This window comes from Tyto alba, unplaced genomic scaffold, assembly GCF_018691265.1.
Source record: "Tyto alba isolate M040663 unplaced genomic scaffold, T.alba_DEE_v4.0 Super-Scaffold_39, whole genome shotgun sequence".
In the NCBI taxonomy this organism is placed as follows: Eukaryota; Metazoa; Chordata; class Aves; order Strigiformes; family Tytonidae; genus Tyto; species Tyto alba.
In genome coordinates, this window is record NW_024881314.1 from 13,379,117 (window position 1) to 13,394,361 (window position 15,245).

A 15,245-nucleotide genomic window follows, 5' to 3' on the forward strand; every position below is an offset into this window, starting at 1 on the left:
ACTTAAATAAATCTATGACGTCTGATAAAAGTCATGCCTGCACCTTTCCACCTAACCATGGGGCGGTACAAGCATGCTGCAGTTTACGAACTGCAGAACTTATCCTGAAACAGTGGCCACCTAAGTAGATCAAGAAATGCACATAATGGGTATCTTCAAGACTTAAAGCCTCCCCTCAAACAAAAGGAATCCCAGTAAGATTGCAGGTGTCCATAAGACCTTAACCTAACTTAAAATAAAGTGAAAATTTTAAAACTGAAGTCAGCAAAGCAACCTGTCCAGAACATTCTCCTGAACGCCGATGCTCAGGCCAACACTAAGCTTTGCTGCCATGGCTGAGGCACACTCACTGAGACAGAGCAAGTTTTCAATTCTCTCTTCCCCCCTTGTTGTCATTTCCAAATTTATTTGGCTGCCAAAGTTGACCAGTCTCCTTTTACATCCTTTGGTTTAAAATTAATCCCTCCTGTCCTCTGGGTGCTCTGAGTTTACCATATTAAATCACAGGAATTAATTTAAGTCTGTCCCACTGCAAATCTCTCTGCAGTCCATCCTTCCCTTCAACTACAAGAAGTGTCTTGGAAAAAAGACCAATCCAGTCAGGCATTGTTACTAAGAGGCAAAAACACTAGGATTAAGGGCAGGCAGGAAGCTAGATAACTCCAATATGGTGCTCTTCTAATTCATACGGTTATTGTACACCAGAGCTCTGATTTCTTACACATGCAGCTTGCCAACACAATGAAGCTGTGGAAATCGCTTGATCCCTGACAATCAAAAACATACACACAAAAAATAAACAACAAAAAAAAAACAAACAAACAAAAAAACACACAGAAAAAACAAACAGAAAAATAGGAGCCAGATGAACTAATTGACCCCACCGCCCACACCAACGATGCACCCACGAAAGACAGCGCTTGGGGAAGCCACACAAATTATTTTGGCAGCAGTGCAGCCTGACAGCAGAGAACCTCCTTGGTGAGACAGAAGCATCAGGCTGACCCAGGGACAGCACACACCTCTGCCCTGCCAGCCATGCAAGCTATGAGGGCTGTCTGGCCTTAGATGCTGACCCAGCGTCAGCACCAGCCGGGAGCTTGCCAGGGGACCTGCTTCCTGATGCAAACAACTGACTTAGGCTTAGATTAGTTTAGTGGGCACAGCATTTAGGATAAGCACACGCTCAGTGAGCCATACAGGCATAATGTGACAAGTGATGGAGCCAACCCACCATGTTCTCTGCCTGCCTCTGGGGAGGTGGGTTTCCTCCCTCCTGCCACCCCCAGCAGCACTGTCCTACCCCCTCACTGGCACTGCAGCTCAGAGAGCTCTGCCCCCTGCTTCCCAGGGGAAGGCTAGCTCCTGAGCTGGGACCCGTCCCAGGGTGAGGGGACCAACACAGCCTCAACAAGGGAGATGCCTACAAGGCGAACAGACAGCAGGGCTGTATATGTTAAAGGTATGTGTGTATATATATATGTTAAACATACATCCATACCAGCACTTGAAATCAATATAAAGCTCATAACACAGGAATAACCTTTCAAGAGGCTGCCACGTGGTGTCATCTGCAGTGGGAGTTTTCCAAGAATCTTACATACAGTTTATGCAAGTCCACCTAGCAAATCTCAGTAAGAGATCTGTAACAGAGATAACTTATCCAACAACTCAGCAATGGTACAAGGAGATGGGGTGGGAATAGAAAACAGGGTGCAAAGTCACAGCAAAAAATTACTTTGTCTTGTTCAGCAACCAGAAGAACCCTGAGTAAAAAAAAAAAGGGACTTCAAGGCTGCACAAATCCTTCTGGCAACCCCCATCCCAGGAGAACAAAATGAAACACTCTCCCTGTAATTTCAGGCTTTATGGACAATGCCTTAACACCTAGGCACCTTCAGAATAACTTAGAGCACTTTCTCATTGATTTTGGTAATAAAATATTTTGATATTTTAACAATCACCCTAAACATCCAAGCCAGTTGCCTAGTGAGAGGGATGAGCCTCATTACTTTTGTTTCAAATACCCTCCAAACAGCACTAACATCATCACCAGAGTGGCATGTACATATGGAGGAATAACACGCATTAGCTATTCCACAGTCAAAGCCTAGCAGAGACAAAGTATTCAAGATACCTATGAGCTGAACTGAAGAAACACAGGTAAAGAGTTTCTCACTAGGGATTTACAATGAGTTAACTACCACACATTAATTAATCCAGATACAGCAACACACCTTTTTCAAACGAATAAATTTTTCAGTGCTCAACAGGCACTGCACTACCATTTACCCACCACTCACACATTTCTTCTGCAATCAAACAAGCCTGCAACATAAAAAGAAATCTGAGGATCTAAAAGACAAACAAAAGCCCTTTGCAGTGAACGCCAGCAGACTTCAGTAACACGGTGCAGGATTCGCATTACGGAAGACATTGGCCAAGTGAGCGACACAGTGACTGCACGGGGAAATTGCTGGAGGAGGGCTCCTCTGCCAGCAACCAACAAAAAAACAAAACAAAACAAAACAACAACAACAACAACAAAAAAGAAACAAAAACAAAAACACAAAAAAAACACAACAGCTTAAAAATGCAACTAGTACTGAACCAACTGACTTAAAGACACAGATTGTCCTGAACCATTGCCTTTACAGGGACTGGGTTTCTCATTGTAAAAGAGAAGTTACAACCCAAATATAAATGACTAGAAATAACACAGAAATCCCCAATACATTTGTCCATCCTTCCAAAGCAGAAGGCCAGACTGTACAATAATAACAGTCATCCATCCTAACCAGAAAAAACATGGAAGAGGTCAAAGTGACAACCCCTGGACCACAATGAAAAGGTTCAACTGCCAAAACCAGCCAGGTTTTCTTCACCCTGCTGCTGCAGCACAGCAATTCCCACCTCCCTGAGCAGGATTGCTGTTGTCTCAGCACACAAGCAGAAAGACAACAAAAACATACATACCTAAGGAGGCATTTATAGCTTTGGTGAATACAATGTAGTCCATTTAAAATAAGGTACAGGAGATCTGGGAACCTAACCAGCATCTTTTGAAAGCTGGACCGGATCAGTACACTCCAGCCTTTGAGAAGATGCCAGAAGCATCACACCCATTCAGAGATTTCTGTAACTTCTTTATAAACATCACTTCAGTGAAACTTGGATGGACATGGGCTGCTGGTTCCTGCCCTGCAGAGCAGAGCACTACACAAACACTGCACACAGCTTCCTTCTCTCATGCAGTTTTTCTTTCCACCCTCCAAAGCCTGCAGCACCTATTCTTCCCATTGGGAAGCAGACCTTCATTTTTTCTTTCAACTCACATAAAACCTTATCAAACCTAAATCCAACACAAGACATCTGACTTCAAAGGCAGCAATCACATCCCAGCTGTATGATGCTAACAAGGTGTTCATGTTTTGATACATGCAGAGCTTGATGTGGTTACACAAGACTCCTGTAAGTAATGTTTTACTGCATACACACTGAACTATGAATAAAATTACTTTGGGGGATTCAACAAAACCAACTTCGAAAAGTGCGGGTTTTGGGGTTTTTTTTTTTGCTTCCTCACAGAACTCCTTTTTCTCTCACTGGGTGGACCTCTTTTTGACAGGCAACAGTGTGATTTCCACACCCGTTGGCTCCATCAAATCAGCATTAAATAACTGAAAAAGCCTCCCAGCATCTGATGAGACTAACTAGTGTTTTTGGGCTGCCCCTTTATCAGGAAAACAGACACGTTAAGAATGACAGTTAATTACAAGTAAAACAAAATGGAAAACTGAAATGAAGAAACATATGCTTACATATAAATACAGTCCTACATGCACAAGCATACACTGACTCAAACACAAAGCAGATATGGTCAGCCATATCCTGGCAGAGATACCATACAGGAATGGGCATAAATGAACTGAAATACACTGCTTTGCTCACAGCACAACTATCTTTATCTTCCATAACAAACGCAAACACGTACAAATAGACATTCACCCATCACTGACCAATCTGCCAGTGTCAGCTTGCACCAGCAGCCTACGTTAACACACACCGGTTTTATAATTCCACTGTGGGCAAGAATAAGTGCAGTCACCTTATGATTTTATTCAATCAGTTCCCACCTGCTAAAGATACAACTCACTTTGCCTACATTAGAATAAGAGCAGGTAACTAATACGCAGTGACAGATAACGCTTATTTTGCTTCCTGCTGAAGACAAGGATTAATTCTCCCCTCCAGTACCCTCTCTTTTCCTGTCTTGCTCTTTTCTATCTCCCTTGTTTTCTTATCTACATCATATCTTTCATTTTACCTGGCCATTCATACACTGCTTTCTATCTAATCTTCTGCTCACTTGCTGCTGCGTTTGCACCATAACCTCCCCACTGTCTTCTTGCTCCCCAAATTCCCCCCTGAGGTTCCCTAAGTAAACTTCTGTGCTTACTGGGGCTCCTCTTACCTTCTCCATCCACTACGCCCTTGTGATCAGAGAGGTAAGTCTACCCACCAGCCTTTTGACAGTGTGCACATGGTGCCCCAGCAGACCCAGCATCTCAGCATCAAGGCACCAACATTTCATCCCCCTCCTTCTGCCGGGCCTGGGTCCAGGAGTGGGGAGAAGAGCTGCTCCGGTCACTCCTTGCACTCAAAGGCAGCAACACAAAGACGAGGAGGATATAGGAGTCACAGCATTACCAAATTCCCATACCAAGGATCATACCAGTCACAGTGATGCCCACAAATGATTTTAAGAAATACTTTGCTTTCGATAGTGCCGTCTGAAGTAACTATGATTACCCTAAAGACAAGTGTATAATGCACACAGATACCAAATTCATCTAACAACAGTGACTGACAAAGTCCATCATAGTGCTCACCAATTCTGTCATCTGCCAAGTATGAACAATTCTTGACCTCTTAGAAAGCCTCCTGGAAGCTCTCTTCTGCCAGGCAGACAAAGGTACAGTGCAGAGTTTCCTTGTCCACAGGCAGAGACCCATCTCCCAACTCCAATACATCACTGAGGTTCAGAACCGTATCCAAGGGTGAGAGCAGGACTCTAGTTAGTCTCTTGGTGCACTCAGATACCCCTTGGCAACCTCCTTGTCCAGGTTCCTTGTCTCATATCCACAGAGGACTCTAACCAGATACTGACCTTCTCTGACTTTTGCTAAAAACAGAAAAGTTATGGCTGGAGTGGGGTAGAAAAGGCAAAGGCCTCAATGGGGAGAGCAGACAGGACCACACATGTGAGAGGAACCACAAATCCCAAATTCCAGCTTAACAGGTTGGGAATTCCCACCCAACACACCTAAACCATCGTGTACACTCTGAAAAGACATACACAGTATGTATGCTTTGCTTCTGAAAGACACCAGAGCATACCAAGCAGCAAGTACTTTGAGAAGTCCCAGTTGCCTCTAGTCTTCCTGAATCCCGAACATAGGATCTGAAGCCATAACAGTCAGTTATAAGCAGTTCCAGCTCCTGCTTGGCACAGGAGCTAGGACGAGTGACTCCACAGGTTGCAAGGAGAATCAAAATTCTTCGTATGCCATGGAATTAATTACATTTCTAGATTTCACACCACACTTCTTCAAATTATAATTTTCTATATAATGTCAGCAGTAAAGACTATTATTATTTTTAACAATGTGAAAAACACAAAATTGTTCCAATTACAGTTTGAGTGTCATTTTTTTCATAGACCACTGTCAAAGTGGGATATCCTACTTCCCAGAGAATCTCTGTTTTCTCCACAAAAAATCCAGGACACTAAATATGCAGGACTGCTCCTGGACTTTTAACATTGCACATAACTAAAGACAGCAATTCTTCACATCAGCAGTCACCAGTATCCAGACAGACTTCAGTTTGCACACAACAAACAAAAAATTCAAAAATAGGATCTATTTTCAATACTTAGAATTCCAGTTCTCCTCTGTCTCTGAGCTGTCAACCATGCTTCAAACATGGCACCATCAGCCGCACAGGCCAGGGGGACCTTTTGGGAAGAAGCAACGCTCGCAGGTTTACGGGCATGAACAGCTGACACAGTTAGCGAGAAGACACGAGCGGTAAGCTGGGGCAGGCAGAACACTGAGGGTGAGAAGGCCTGAAGCAACCCCTTGCTTGACTGCAAGGCTTGAGGGCCATGGCTGCACAGTAAGCCCATCAGGAATACAGCCAGGTGTCCCTTCATCTCAGGACTGCCATGGCCCCTCAGCAGTGGGCACACACCGAAGCCGTGGGAGTTGCTCCCCCCTCTCACACTCCCACCATCCCCCTCGCAGCAGCAGTTGCACAAGTTGGGTCAGTGTTTCTGGCTGAAAAATAACTGAGCACAACTTTTTTTTTTTTTTCCTTAATATAATTACTTGTTTCCAGCTTAATGACTTCCCTGCTCCACGTTGCCGTATCATTTAAGCCAATTAAATCAACACTGGCAGTCCTACCTACTTTTCTCCCCACCCAGAGAATGCATTCCCACACCTCCCTTGTGCCAGCGCTTGCCCAACCCCACCACAAGCAAATGCTGGGCACCCAAACTGCAGGGAACTCACCACATTTTGGTGGATTTGCTCTGGGACAGCTCAGCTTGCTTTGGCGTCAGCAGGGAGCCACGCCAGCCGGACACATGCTAGGTGCAAGGCACACCTCAGAGCAGCTGGACCTGCCCTGGCTGACTGCAGAACACCTGCAGATTTGTTCAGCCCCTTCCCATCCCACTCACAGACTCCCTCGACTTTGCCCGGGGTGGTCACGCAGCAGCAAGGGGTCCCAGTGAAGGGCTGTCCTCCTGGGATGGAGCTTCTTGCTGGTTCCAGGAACCGGCCTTCACCACTGCTGCCATAGCAACCTGCTCCTCCAGAGCTCACCCGGGATCCTCCACTCAGCTCCTGGCAGGGCACCTCAACACTCATCTGTTACCTGAAGTAAAAAAGCCCCTAACACCAGCTGTCACCAGAAGCACTTGCATATCATTAAACTCTCCCTGTTGTCCTGAATTCATGTTTAAATAGCCACCTTAAACCAACTAAAACAGAAATAACTGCCCTTCCTCCACCTGGAGAAAGGATGCAGATGCTACATTATCACAAGTTTACAAAGCATCACAGGATCTGGAGTCAGGGTGCAAAACCAACTCTCAGCCCTGAAGATACATGGTATTCAGGGCAACGATTCATAACTATGAAAAACAGAGGTCTGCTAGAAACATAAGGGGTAATACTGAGAGTTGTAATTACACTGCAACGATGCTATTTCTTGTTTTATCGGAACCACTTTGGCATATCGCAGTCAGTATTTTACTGCATTAATTTAATTTACAAGGTTTAGGATGCTGATTTTTGAAAGGTGCTGTAAACTTGGACAATAACACCTTTCCAGGGCCCAACAGGTACCCTCTCCTTCATCTAGCAAGCATGAGAGCTTCACACAGGGGAAGCTGGAAAGAGCAAAAATTCCCCTTTTTATTCCAACTATACCAAATTCTTCAGTTTTATATCATCAGTTCTCTGTCCTCACAGGTTCCTATCAGTCTCAGTGCAGTCTGTCCTATCAGGACAGAACACAGGACTGTGGAAAATAACTGTGACAAACATTATTTGCTGAGAATGCCCGCACTTCTCTCTCAGAGAGCGAAACCTTTCCTTCTTCTAGTCAAAAATAAAGAGCTCTCAGAACAGGGCAAAGAGCTTGTTCAGTATTACTATCCCTGTATTAAATTAAAAAAAAACAGAAAAAAACAAAACAAAACAAAGCATCACTCTATCACCTCAGCCTAATGTATCCTAAAATGGTCCTTTTACGGGAGAAACTCAAAAGGTGTTTTCTGTGGCTTTTCTGAAAAATAAATATCCACCGTTTTTGCAAGACTGCTCAATCATCAACAAGTGCAGGCAGGAGCCCTAGTAACACGACCCCACTCTAACAGTGTAAATTTCCATCAGAATAAACCAAAACTGCACCCCGAGTTCACCGTGGAACGGCTCTGCAGTCAACATCCGCCTTGCGACAGCACACGGACGGGCAGAGGAGCAAGGCCCGCCGCGCGCCGAGCCCGGCCGGGGAGGGCAGCCCGGCGAGGGCACGGGCCGCTCGGGCCGCGCCTCGCTCCGGCCGGGACCCCCAGAGCCGCCCCCGGGAGGCCGCAGAGCCCTCCTCGGCTGGAAGCGGCGGGAGCCGCGTCCCACCGGCCTTTGTCCCGATCCGCAGCTCGCTCCGGCCGCCCGCGACTGGGCTCCCGAGCCGGGCTCCGCGCCCCTCGGCAGCCCCGGGAGCCGCGGCGGCGGGCAGGGCCGCCCCTTCCTTCCCCGGGAGCCCGGCGGGAGGCGGCAGCCGCGGGGAGCGGCAGGGCAGGGCCCGGGGCCGTGCCGAGCGCCTCTCCCGCCGGCTCCCCCAGCGACCCAGGGCCGCGGCGCGGGTGTCCCGCGGGCAGCGCCGCTCCGGCCGGCGGCCACGGCCGCGCCCCGGCCCGCCCGCTCCCCCCCCCCCCCCCCCCCCCCGCCCCGGGGCCCGGCGCCGCCAGCCGCCTCCCGCTCGCGGGTCCGCTCCCGGCGACGCCGCGCTCGGCCCGAACAGGGGCGAGCCCCGCGGCCGTGCACCGCGCTCCCGGGGCCCGGCCCGGCCCGGCCAGGCCTGGAGCGGGCCGCGCCGCCCGGCCCGGCCCGGAAGCGGCGGCCGGGCCGCGGCCTAGCGCGGGGCTGCTTACCCTGCATGCTGCCGGCGGCGGCGTGCGCCTGCGAGCCGCCCGGGCCCGGCCCGCTCCCGCCGCCGGCGCCGGAGCCGCCGCTGGGGCTGGGAGTCGCCATTGTGTGCGCGGAGAGGGAGCAGCGCGGCGGCTGCAATGCAGCAGGGACCCTCCCAGGCAGGACACCTAGAGCCCCGCCGCCGTATAGCAGCCGCCGCCGCCGCCGCCCCGTCCGCCCCCGGGCTGGGGCCGCCGCTTAACCCCTCCCAGGCGGGGCGCCCGCAGCCCCGGCGCCGTGCGGCAGCGGAGGGGCGGGAGCGGGCGCTGCCCCGGCGGGGAGGGGGGAGGCCCCGCCGGGCCCCGCAGCGCTCCGCGCCGTGCCGGCAGCCCCGCTCCCCCGGGCATCGCCCCATCCCGCCGCCCCCTGGAGCCGCGGGCCTGACCGGGGGGTGCCCGGCCATCTGCTCGCCTGACCCCCCCGCCCGTGTGCTCAGAGGGGCCCCTGAGGGCGGGCGGCTGGGCCAAGCGCGTTTACCGGATCTCTTCACCCCACACAAGCAGCTGCTTGCAAACTTCTCGGGTTTTCCCCGAGACCCCCTCCCCGGCCATCACAGGGCATAGCTTCTCCTGTCTTTTCCACCATACCCAGGACATCAAGCCCTTTTTGCCACCGTCAGTCTCCTCCACCTTTTCTTTTCTCCTGTAGCTACTGCTGTTCATTCCAGTACGTTGTTTCTGATCCTACCTCTAACTCCAGTGAATTTAGAGCCTTAGTCATAGGAACATCACATGCCAGGAATTAGAGCAGTGAAATGGGTCCTCCAGAGATGTGGGCTCTCTCCCTCCAGCCCCTTGCATGACTTGGGCAAATCCCTTCACCTACAAGAATCCTTGTTGCCCCATCTGTGTAACAGAAATTATGCTGGCCTCCTTTATGAACTAAGATCCACTGATCGCACCGGGACACCCAGGTGCTAGACAGCAGCATGCAGACTCTCTCCCTGCTCCTCCATTGCCCAGGCTTCTCATGAAGGTGACAGAGCAAACACCTTGAGTCCTGAACTGTATTGGATGTGCCTCTGAAAGCTACCAACCATTACTGTTTGTGCAAGTGCAAATGCAATAGGGTAAAGAGGTTGGGGTGGGAGCTGCCTCTCCTTCTGGCCTTCATTTTTTACTTCTTTCTCCCCTAGTTCAGCTGATACTTATTTATTTCATCTCATGTTAAAGCCAAAATTTTTCTTTCCTCTTGTGCTTTGAGCTTGGGAAAAACATCTTCCTCCCCATCCTACCATCTTCTGTTTTCCCTGCTCAGCTGCATGTGGGGTCAGGGAGATGGACTGCGACCCAAGAAGTAGTCCCTCAGGCACAGAAGGAGCCTGAGCTTCTGCCCAAACCCTGCTCTCCAGTGAGTATCTCACACTCTGCAGAGCTCACCTTTGTCAGGCGGTGGGACAAGGAGGGCAGAGCTAGTTCTGACCATCTCCCTCTTTCTGCTCTATCCTCCCAATTCCTGCTAGTCCAGCAAAGTCATCATCCTCCCTGTCAGGGATGCAGCTTTCCTTTGTCTCAGCGAATACCATCAACTCCTCACGCACTCAGGCCAAAATCCCAGGGAGCTATTTGCTGGGTTTGAACTTAGGCTGCTACCCTACACTGTCCCACCCTGGCCTTTGCTCTCCCTTGGGACATTGCTGGCTCTTTCAAAGCCGCATATAGTATGTTATCTTTGAATGTATTGGGCATGTTCCTGCCCACTTTGGTTGGAGACAAGCAGGAAGAACTTGAACCCAGAGCTTCCCACAAGAACAGCCCTTCCTGAGTGTGGTTTGTGGGGGCACCATGAGTGGCAACCATCAGTGCCAGTACCTGACAGAGCCTATGACAAAGGCCACAGGCCCCCTGGCACGCAGCAGCACAAGCACACGTGTCCAGGTGAAAGCGTGCCTCTCCTCCCATATGGGACCCCTCACCACCTATCACAAAGTGGGATCTTAACCCTATATCTTCACCTACCTAATGCCAGGGAACACCAAGGGCAGCTGCTCTGCAAGGAAGGAGTCACAGGAACGGAGCATGAAACATGGTGGACAGACAGTGGCCTCAGCAGCAAGATCCCAGACCTGAGCAAGGCAAGCAGCGCAGGTCAGATGGCAGTAACCAGGTTCAGCCTGGACTCCAGACAAGAATACTGCAATGAAACAGGTCTAAAGCTAAGTCCCCAGGTCAGGAACTGTCTCATGGCCCCAAGACACAGCCAAGCACAGCAGCGATACAGCTATGACAAAGCTTAGGTAGGAACCAAAGTAAAAGCTTTCAGCTAGAAACAGCTTCCAAAGAAAAGAGTGAAGAGTGGTTTCCCTGCTCCTCTTCAGGCTTCTAGCTTTTTTTACAAGTGCTCCAAAGCCACCTGATGCTTATTAAACCACTTGCTCTTACTGGCAATTTGGCCTTAAATACCGAGAGTTAAACTTTGGGGTGGGTGATGTGTGTGCAGTCCAGGTGCTATCACAAAAGACACTCCCCTGCTTAGTTCCACAACTTTCCTTCCTCTTCCCTCCTGCCTTAACCAAGAGTGCAGGTCAAAAGTTGGAATCTCGCAGGGTGTGATGCAGAAACCCAGTGCCTGCTGGCAAACACTGGCAGAAGCTGACAGCTCGCTTCTACCTCTGATTTTGTGCCACCTGCATGTGGTTTGTTTACAATTAAGTAAAATAATACTGTTTATCCTTACTCCCCCCTGACAGTCTGAGAGGATCAACAATACCTGTCCAGACAGATGTTTGTGAAACCTGTTCTTAAAGACCTCCACTGATGGAGATTGTGCTATCTGCCACCAATCTCTTTCAGCACACTTCTATCCTGATGTTATCTGAAAGCCTAACTTAAGCTTTTTCTTCTGAGCTGAAATCCTTTATATCCTGTCCTGTTTGCTATGGCCATGGATGCCTTTGAAATGACCTCTTAAGCATTTGATGACTGTAAAGTTTCCCTTCTCCTCCTCAGTCTGTCTTTCTCTGCTACAGACTACATCAACTCGATTCTTTCAGCCTTTCTTCATGTTTTCTGTGCCTCCCAGCATCTTCACTGACTTCCTCTGAATTTTTTTCTGTTGACCTGTATTTTCTGAAGTACAGTGTTCCTAGCTAGGCATATTACTGAAGCTTGTCTTGGAGGCTATCCTCCCGGCTCATATGCTCCAGGATGCTGTTTGTATTTTCCATTGCTGGTGTTCAATTTGTTCTCCATTATACCTTGGACTCTTTTTTGAAAAAATGCATCTACCCAGTTCCCTCACTTGTATTTGTGTTGTTCACTGTTCATAAAGATAATGACCTATAGGTTTCAGCCCATTTCTTCCATTTGTCAGTCTAGGGCTGAATTCTGTTGTTACTGTCCTTCACAGCCTGGAGTAATTTGCAGGTTTAATAAGGCACCCATGGGTGTTAATCATCCTGGCTGTTAACTGAATTAAAAGATCTGGCATCAGAATGGACCCCTGAAAAAACCTGTTCAATATGTCCTTCCATTTTGACAACCACCGATAATTAGCACTTGAGGTACAATTATCTCACCAGTTTTGTACTCACCATGTGGTCATACCTTCTTAAGAGAGGGTCAGGACAATCAGTGGTAAAAACCTTCCTGAAGTTAACATATATGACATCTTCTACTTTTTACATTATGCCTAAAAAATTGTGCCATACCAGGACATCAAACTGGTTTGTCCGCATTTGTTTCTCATGAGTTCACGGTGGCTGTTATTCATCCCCTTGTACTCTGTGGGTGCATACAAGTGCTTTGTTTAACGAGTTGTTTCAGAACTTTTCTGGGAATTTAGAAGGTCTTTAAATTCGGATTAGATAAAGTAGCTGACAAAACATAAGCAAGATCAATTTGTGTGAGCTCTATAAAAGTAATAAGGTAGGAAGAAGGTTGTTAATATGAGATTATAATAAAGACAAGAAGGAAGCCAATCTGATGAACACTTTAGACATGTATCCCCTGAAGTTAGTAAATCAACGAATACGGGGTTCCTCCCCTTCTCAGTGAGGTAGGCCCCATCCTTTCTGGCTCATGGCACCTCACCCACCAGTTAAGACAATTAAAACCAAAGTCCTTTTGGCAATATCAACTGTGTGACCATACATTTATCCCCAGATGTCCCTATTCGAATTGCAGTCACGGTCCTGGGGCCAGGAATACATCAAAGCCCCCGGGCCCTTCACCTGTCCCCCTGGAGCCTCTTAACCAGTTTTGACTCGACCAAAACCAATCTGTGGTCATTCATGGCAGCATCATCGGTGTCCACAAGGACGAGCACTGTTGTGGAGCGGGTCACTGGGATGGGTGACTACGGCAGTGTTTCAGTAATATCCCTGGTACAGGCTCTTGGGAAGCAGCCTGGCTGCTGGGGCCCTCCCTGCAGCACCCTCATTTGAGAGCCTGTCCTTCCCAGGTGGGGTTGCCGAACTGAAGATAAGCTCGGGCTTCTACGGGCTAAGAGGCGGGCTCCAGAGAGGCATACGGAGGTAAAACGTTTTCTCTGATATTGAGGAAGTGACTTTCAAGTAAACTCCAGCGATGCTCAGGGGCACTGGGTGTTCCCGGCCTCCCTCTGACGGGAGGCAGCAGTAGCGCAGGAGGCCCCGCAGAGAGGGCGAGGCTGGGTGCAGGGCGCGGGGGGGGGGGGGGGTGTAGGAAGTACTTGTGATTTAAAGTGAACGGCCTCCGCCTTTTCTTTGCAGTTAAGCACACCAAACATTAAAAAATCCTTTATATTTCTAAAACACCCTACTGCCTCTTCCCTCCGGACCTGCAGCCCAGCATCTGTGACGTGGCAAAGAGCAGCCCAGCCGTGTCACAGAAACCAGGTGGGCTGTGTAGGTTTGTGCGATGGCTTTGGGGCCAGGCAAATGAAAGAGTCACAGACTTCATCGCAGCTGAATTTTCTTTTTGCAAGATCAGCTAATACTGTTGGAAAAAACAGTCTGTAATTCATAATTTTGTTTTGCACACAAAGAAGAGCTGGTGTGCCTGAAAAGCTGCTCTGCTTTTATTTTTCTATAACATAAATTACTCTAATGAAAGACACACTGACTCTTACATTCTTCTCTCTTTATTTTTATTAACACCACTGTTACTTTTAAATCTTTGACACTTCCATTCTCTAGCCTGAGATACCTCTCTTCTCTGAGAAAATACATTCAAAAGCCAATCCTGGACATGGAAACAAAGCATGGAAGTGATTCATTACTAGAGCACTGCTCCTTCCCAGGTGAGGATAAGGGACTGAAGAACTGGGGACAGAGGTTACACCACAAAGACAAACACTGCTGAGTGCTCTCCAGTGAGGTTCTGCCTCCTTCAAAAATCTGACCCAGGAGTGTGGTGTAGTTCATGGTGCCTCAGCAGGAGAGTGCAGCTCCGTCGGGACCTGCTGAGAAACTGCAGGGACGTTTGAACTGTTGCTCTTGATAATCCATGTATTAAGCTGGGTTTGGTAAAAGAAGAACAACATGTGGAGTGCAGTTTCCCAGTTTTCTTTTAAGCATTTGTAGTCCCTTCCCAGCGTGCTTCTCAACAGGAAAGTTCTACACTTAAGGGTGCCTGTAGAGTGGTTTAATTTTCCTGGGCTTCAGGATGTGAATGTGAATCAACCTAAATGTTGAGAGGGGTCTAGTTATCGTGAACATGGCCTGGTGTTCTGCCTGCAGCTGCCAGCAGTTGTTTAATGTACAGAATAACACAATTATTATGATCCATAAAGCGTACTCAGTGGAGCTGTAACAAATGACAGCCATTTACAAAGATGGATCTTACTTTTCCGTGACTTTCTCTGCAGTAATTTCATCTCTCCTAACCTGCTCAAGGAAAGACTCAGTTAAAAATAACACAAGATAAGCATTAATCCCCTCCACAAATGTGGACACATTCACATGTCCTCTGCATAACGGTTCAGCAAGACCTAATTCTGTTGGGGGCTGAGGGGGCTGTATTACACTGTTACTGAAATCAGTGGGAAAAATGATCTGACAGAGATTCAGGCTTGATAGATACGGTAGCTATAACATTTCTAAAGGGCCCACTTTCAATTCATCACTGATTATCGCTTTTGGTCATAAATGATCAGTGAATGATGAAGCAATACTATTCTTCTGAACAATACCCTTTTTGTTCTCCAGACAACACAAAAGACCGAATCTCTTCTTAAATACAAAACAAATCCTAGACCACTGAGTCATTACAAAAATTTCCATTTAAATCCCAATCTCTTGGCAAGGAAAAGACATAAGAATCCTCTTATCCCTGACTCACTATTCCTCCCCTACATCCACGGTTCTTCAACATCACCAAATTTCCAAGCCCAGGCATAACTGTGACAACCATTGCCACATCTGTTCATGGCCCATGGGAGACAGAAGATGCTTGTGACAAGGATCCTTGGAGCTGGTGCTCACTCTTGCTGTGTAACAGGAAGCCTTTCTGGAGACAGCTGTTTTTTTTTCTGCCATACCAGCTCTCAGTCAGATTAGTT

The 15,245-nt window shown here is 48.4% G+C and overlaps 1 protein-coding gene across 2 annotated transcripts in view; it reads right to left on the reverse strand.

The window, feature by feature from the left end:
* MAP2K4 (mitogen-activated protein kinase kinase 4) overlaps positions 1 to 8,924 on the reverse strand; it is a 103,641-nt gene extending 94,717 nt beyond the window's left edge. For both annotated transcript variants that reach the window (XM_032992085.2, XM_032992084.2), the window contains exon 1: positions 8,729 to 8,924. In XM_032992085.2, the coding sequence (XP_032847976.2) occupies positions 8,729 to 8,828 (100 nt within the window). In that variant the 5' untranslated portion in view covers positions 8,829 to 8,924. The remainder of the gene's footprint in view (positions 1 to 8,728) is intronic.
* Between the last annotated feature and the right edge of the window lie 6,321 nt (positions 8,925 to 15,245).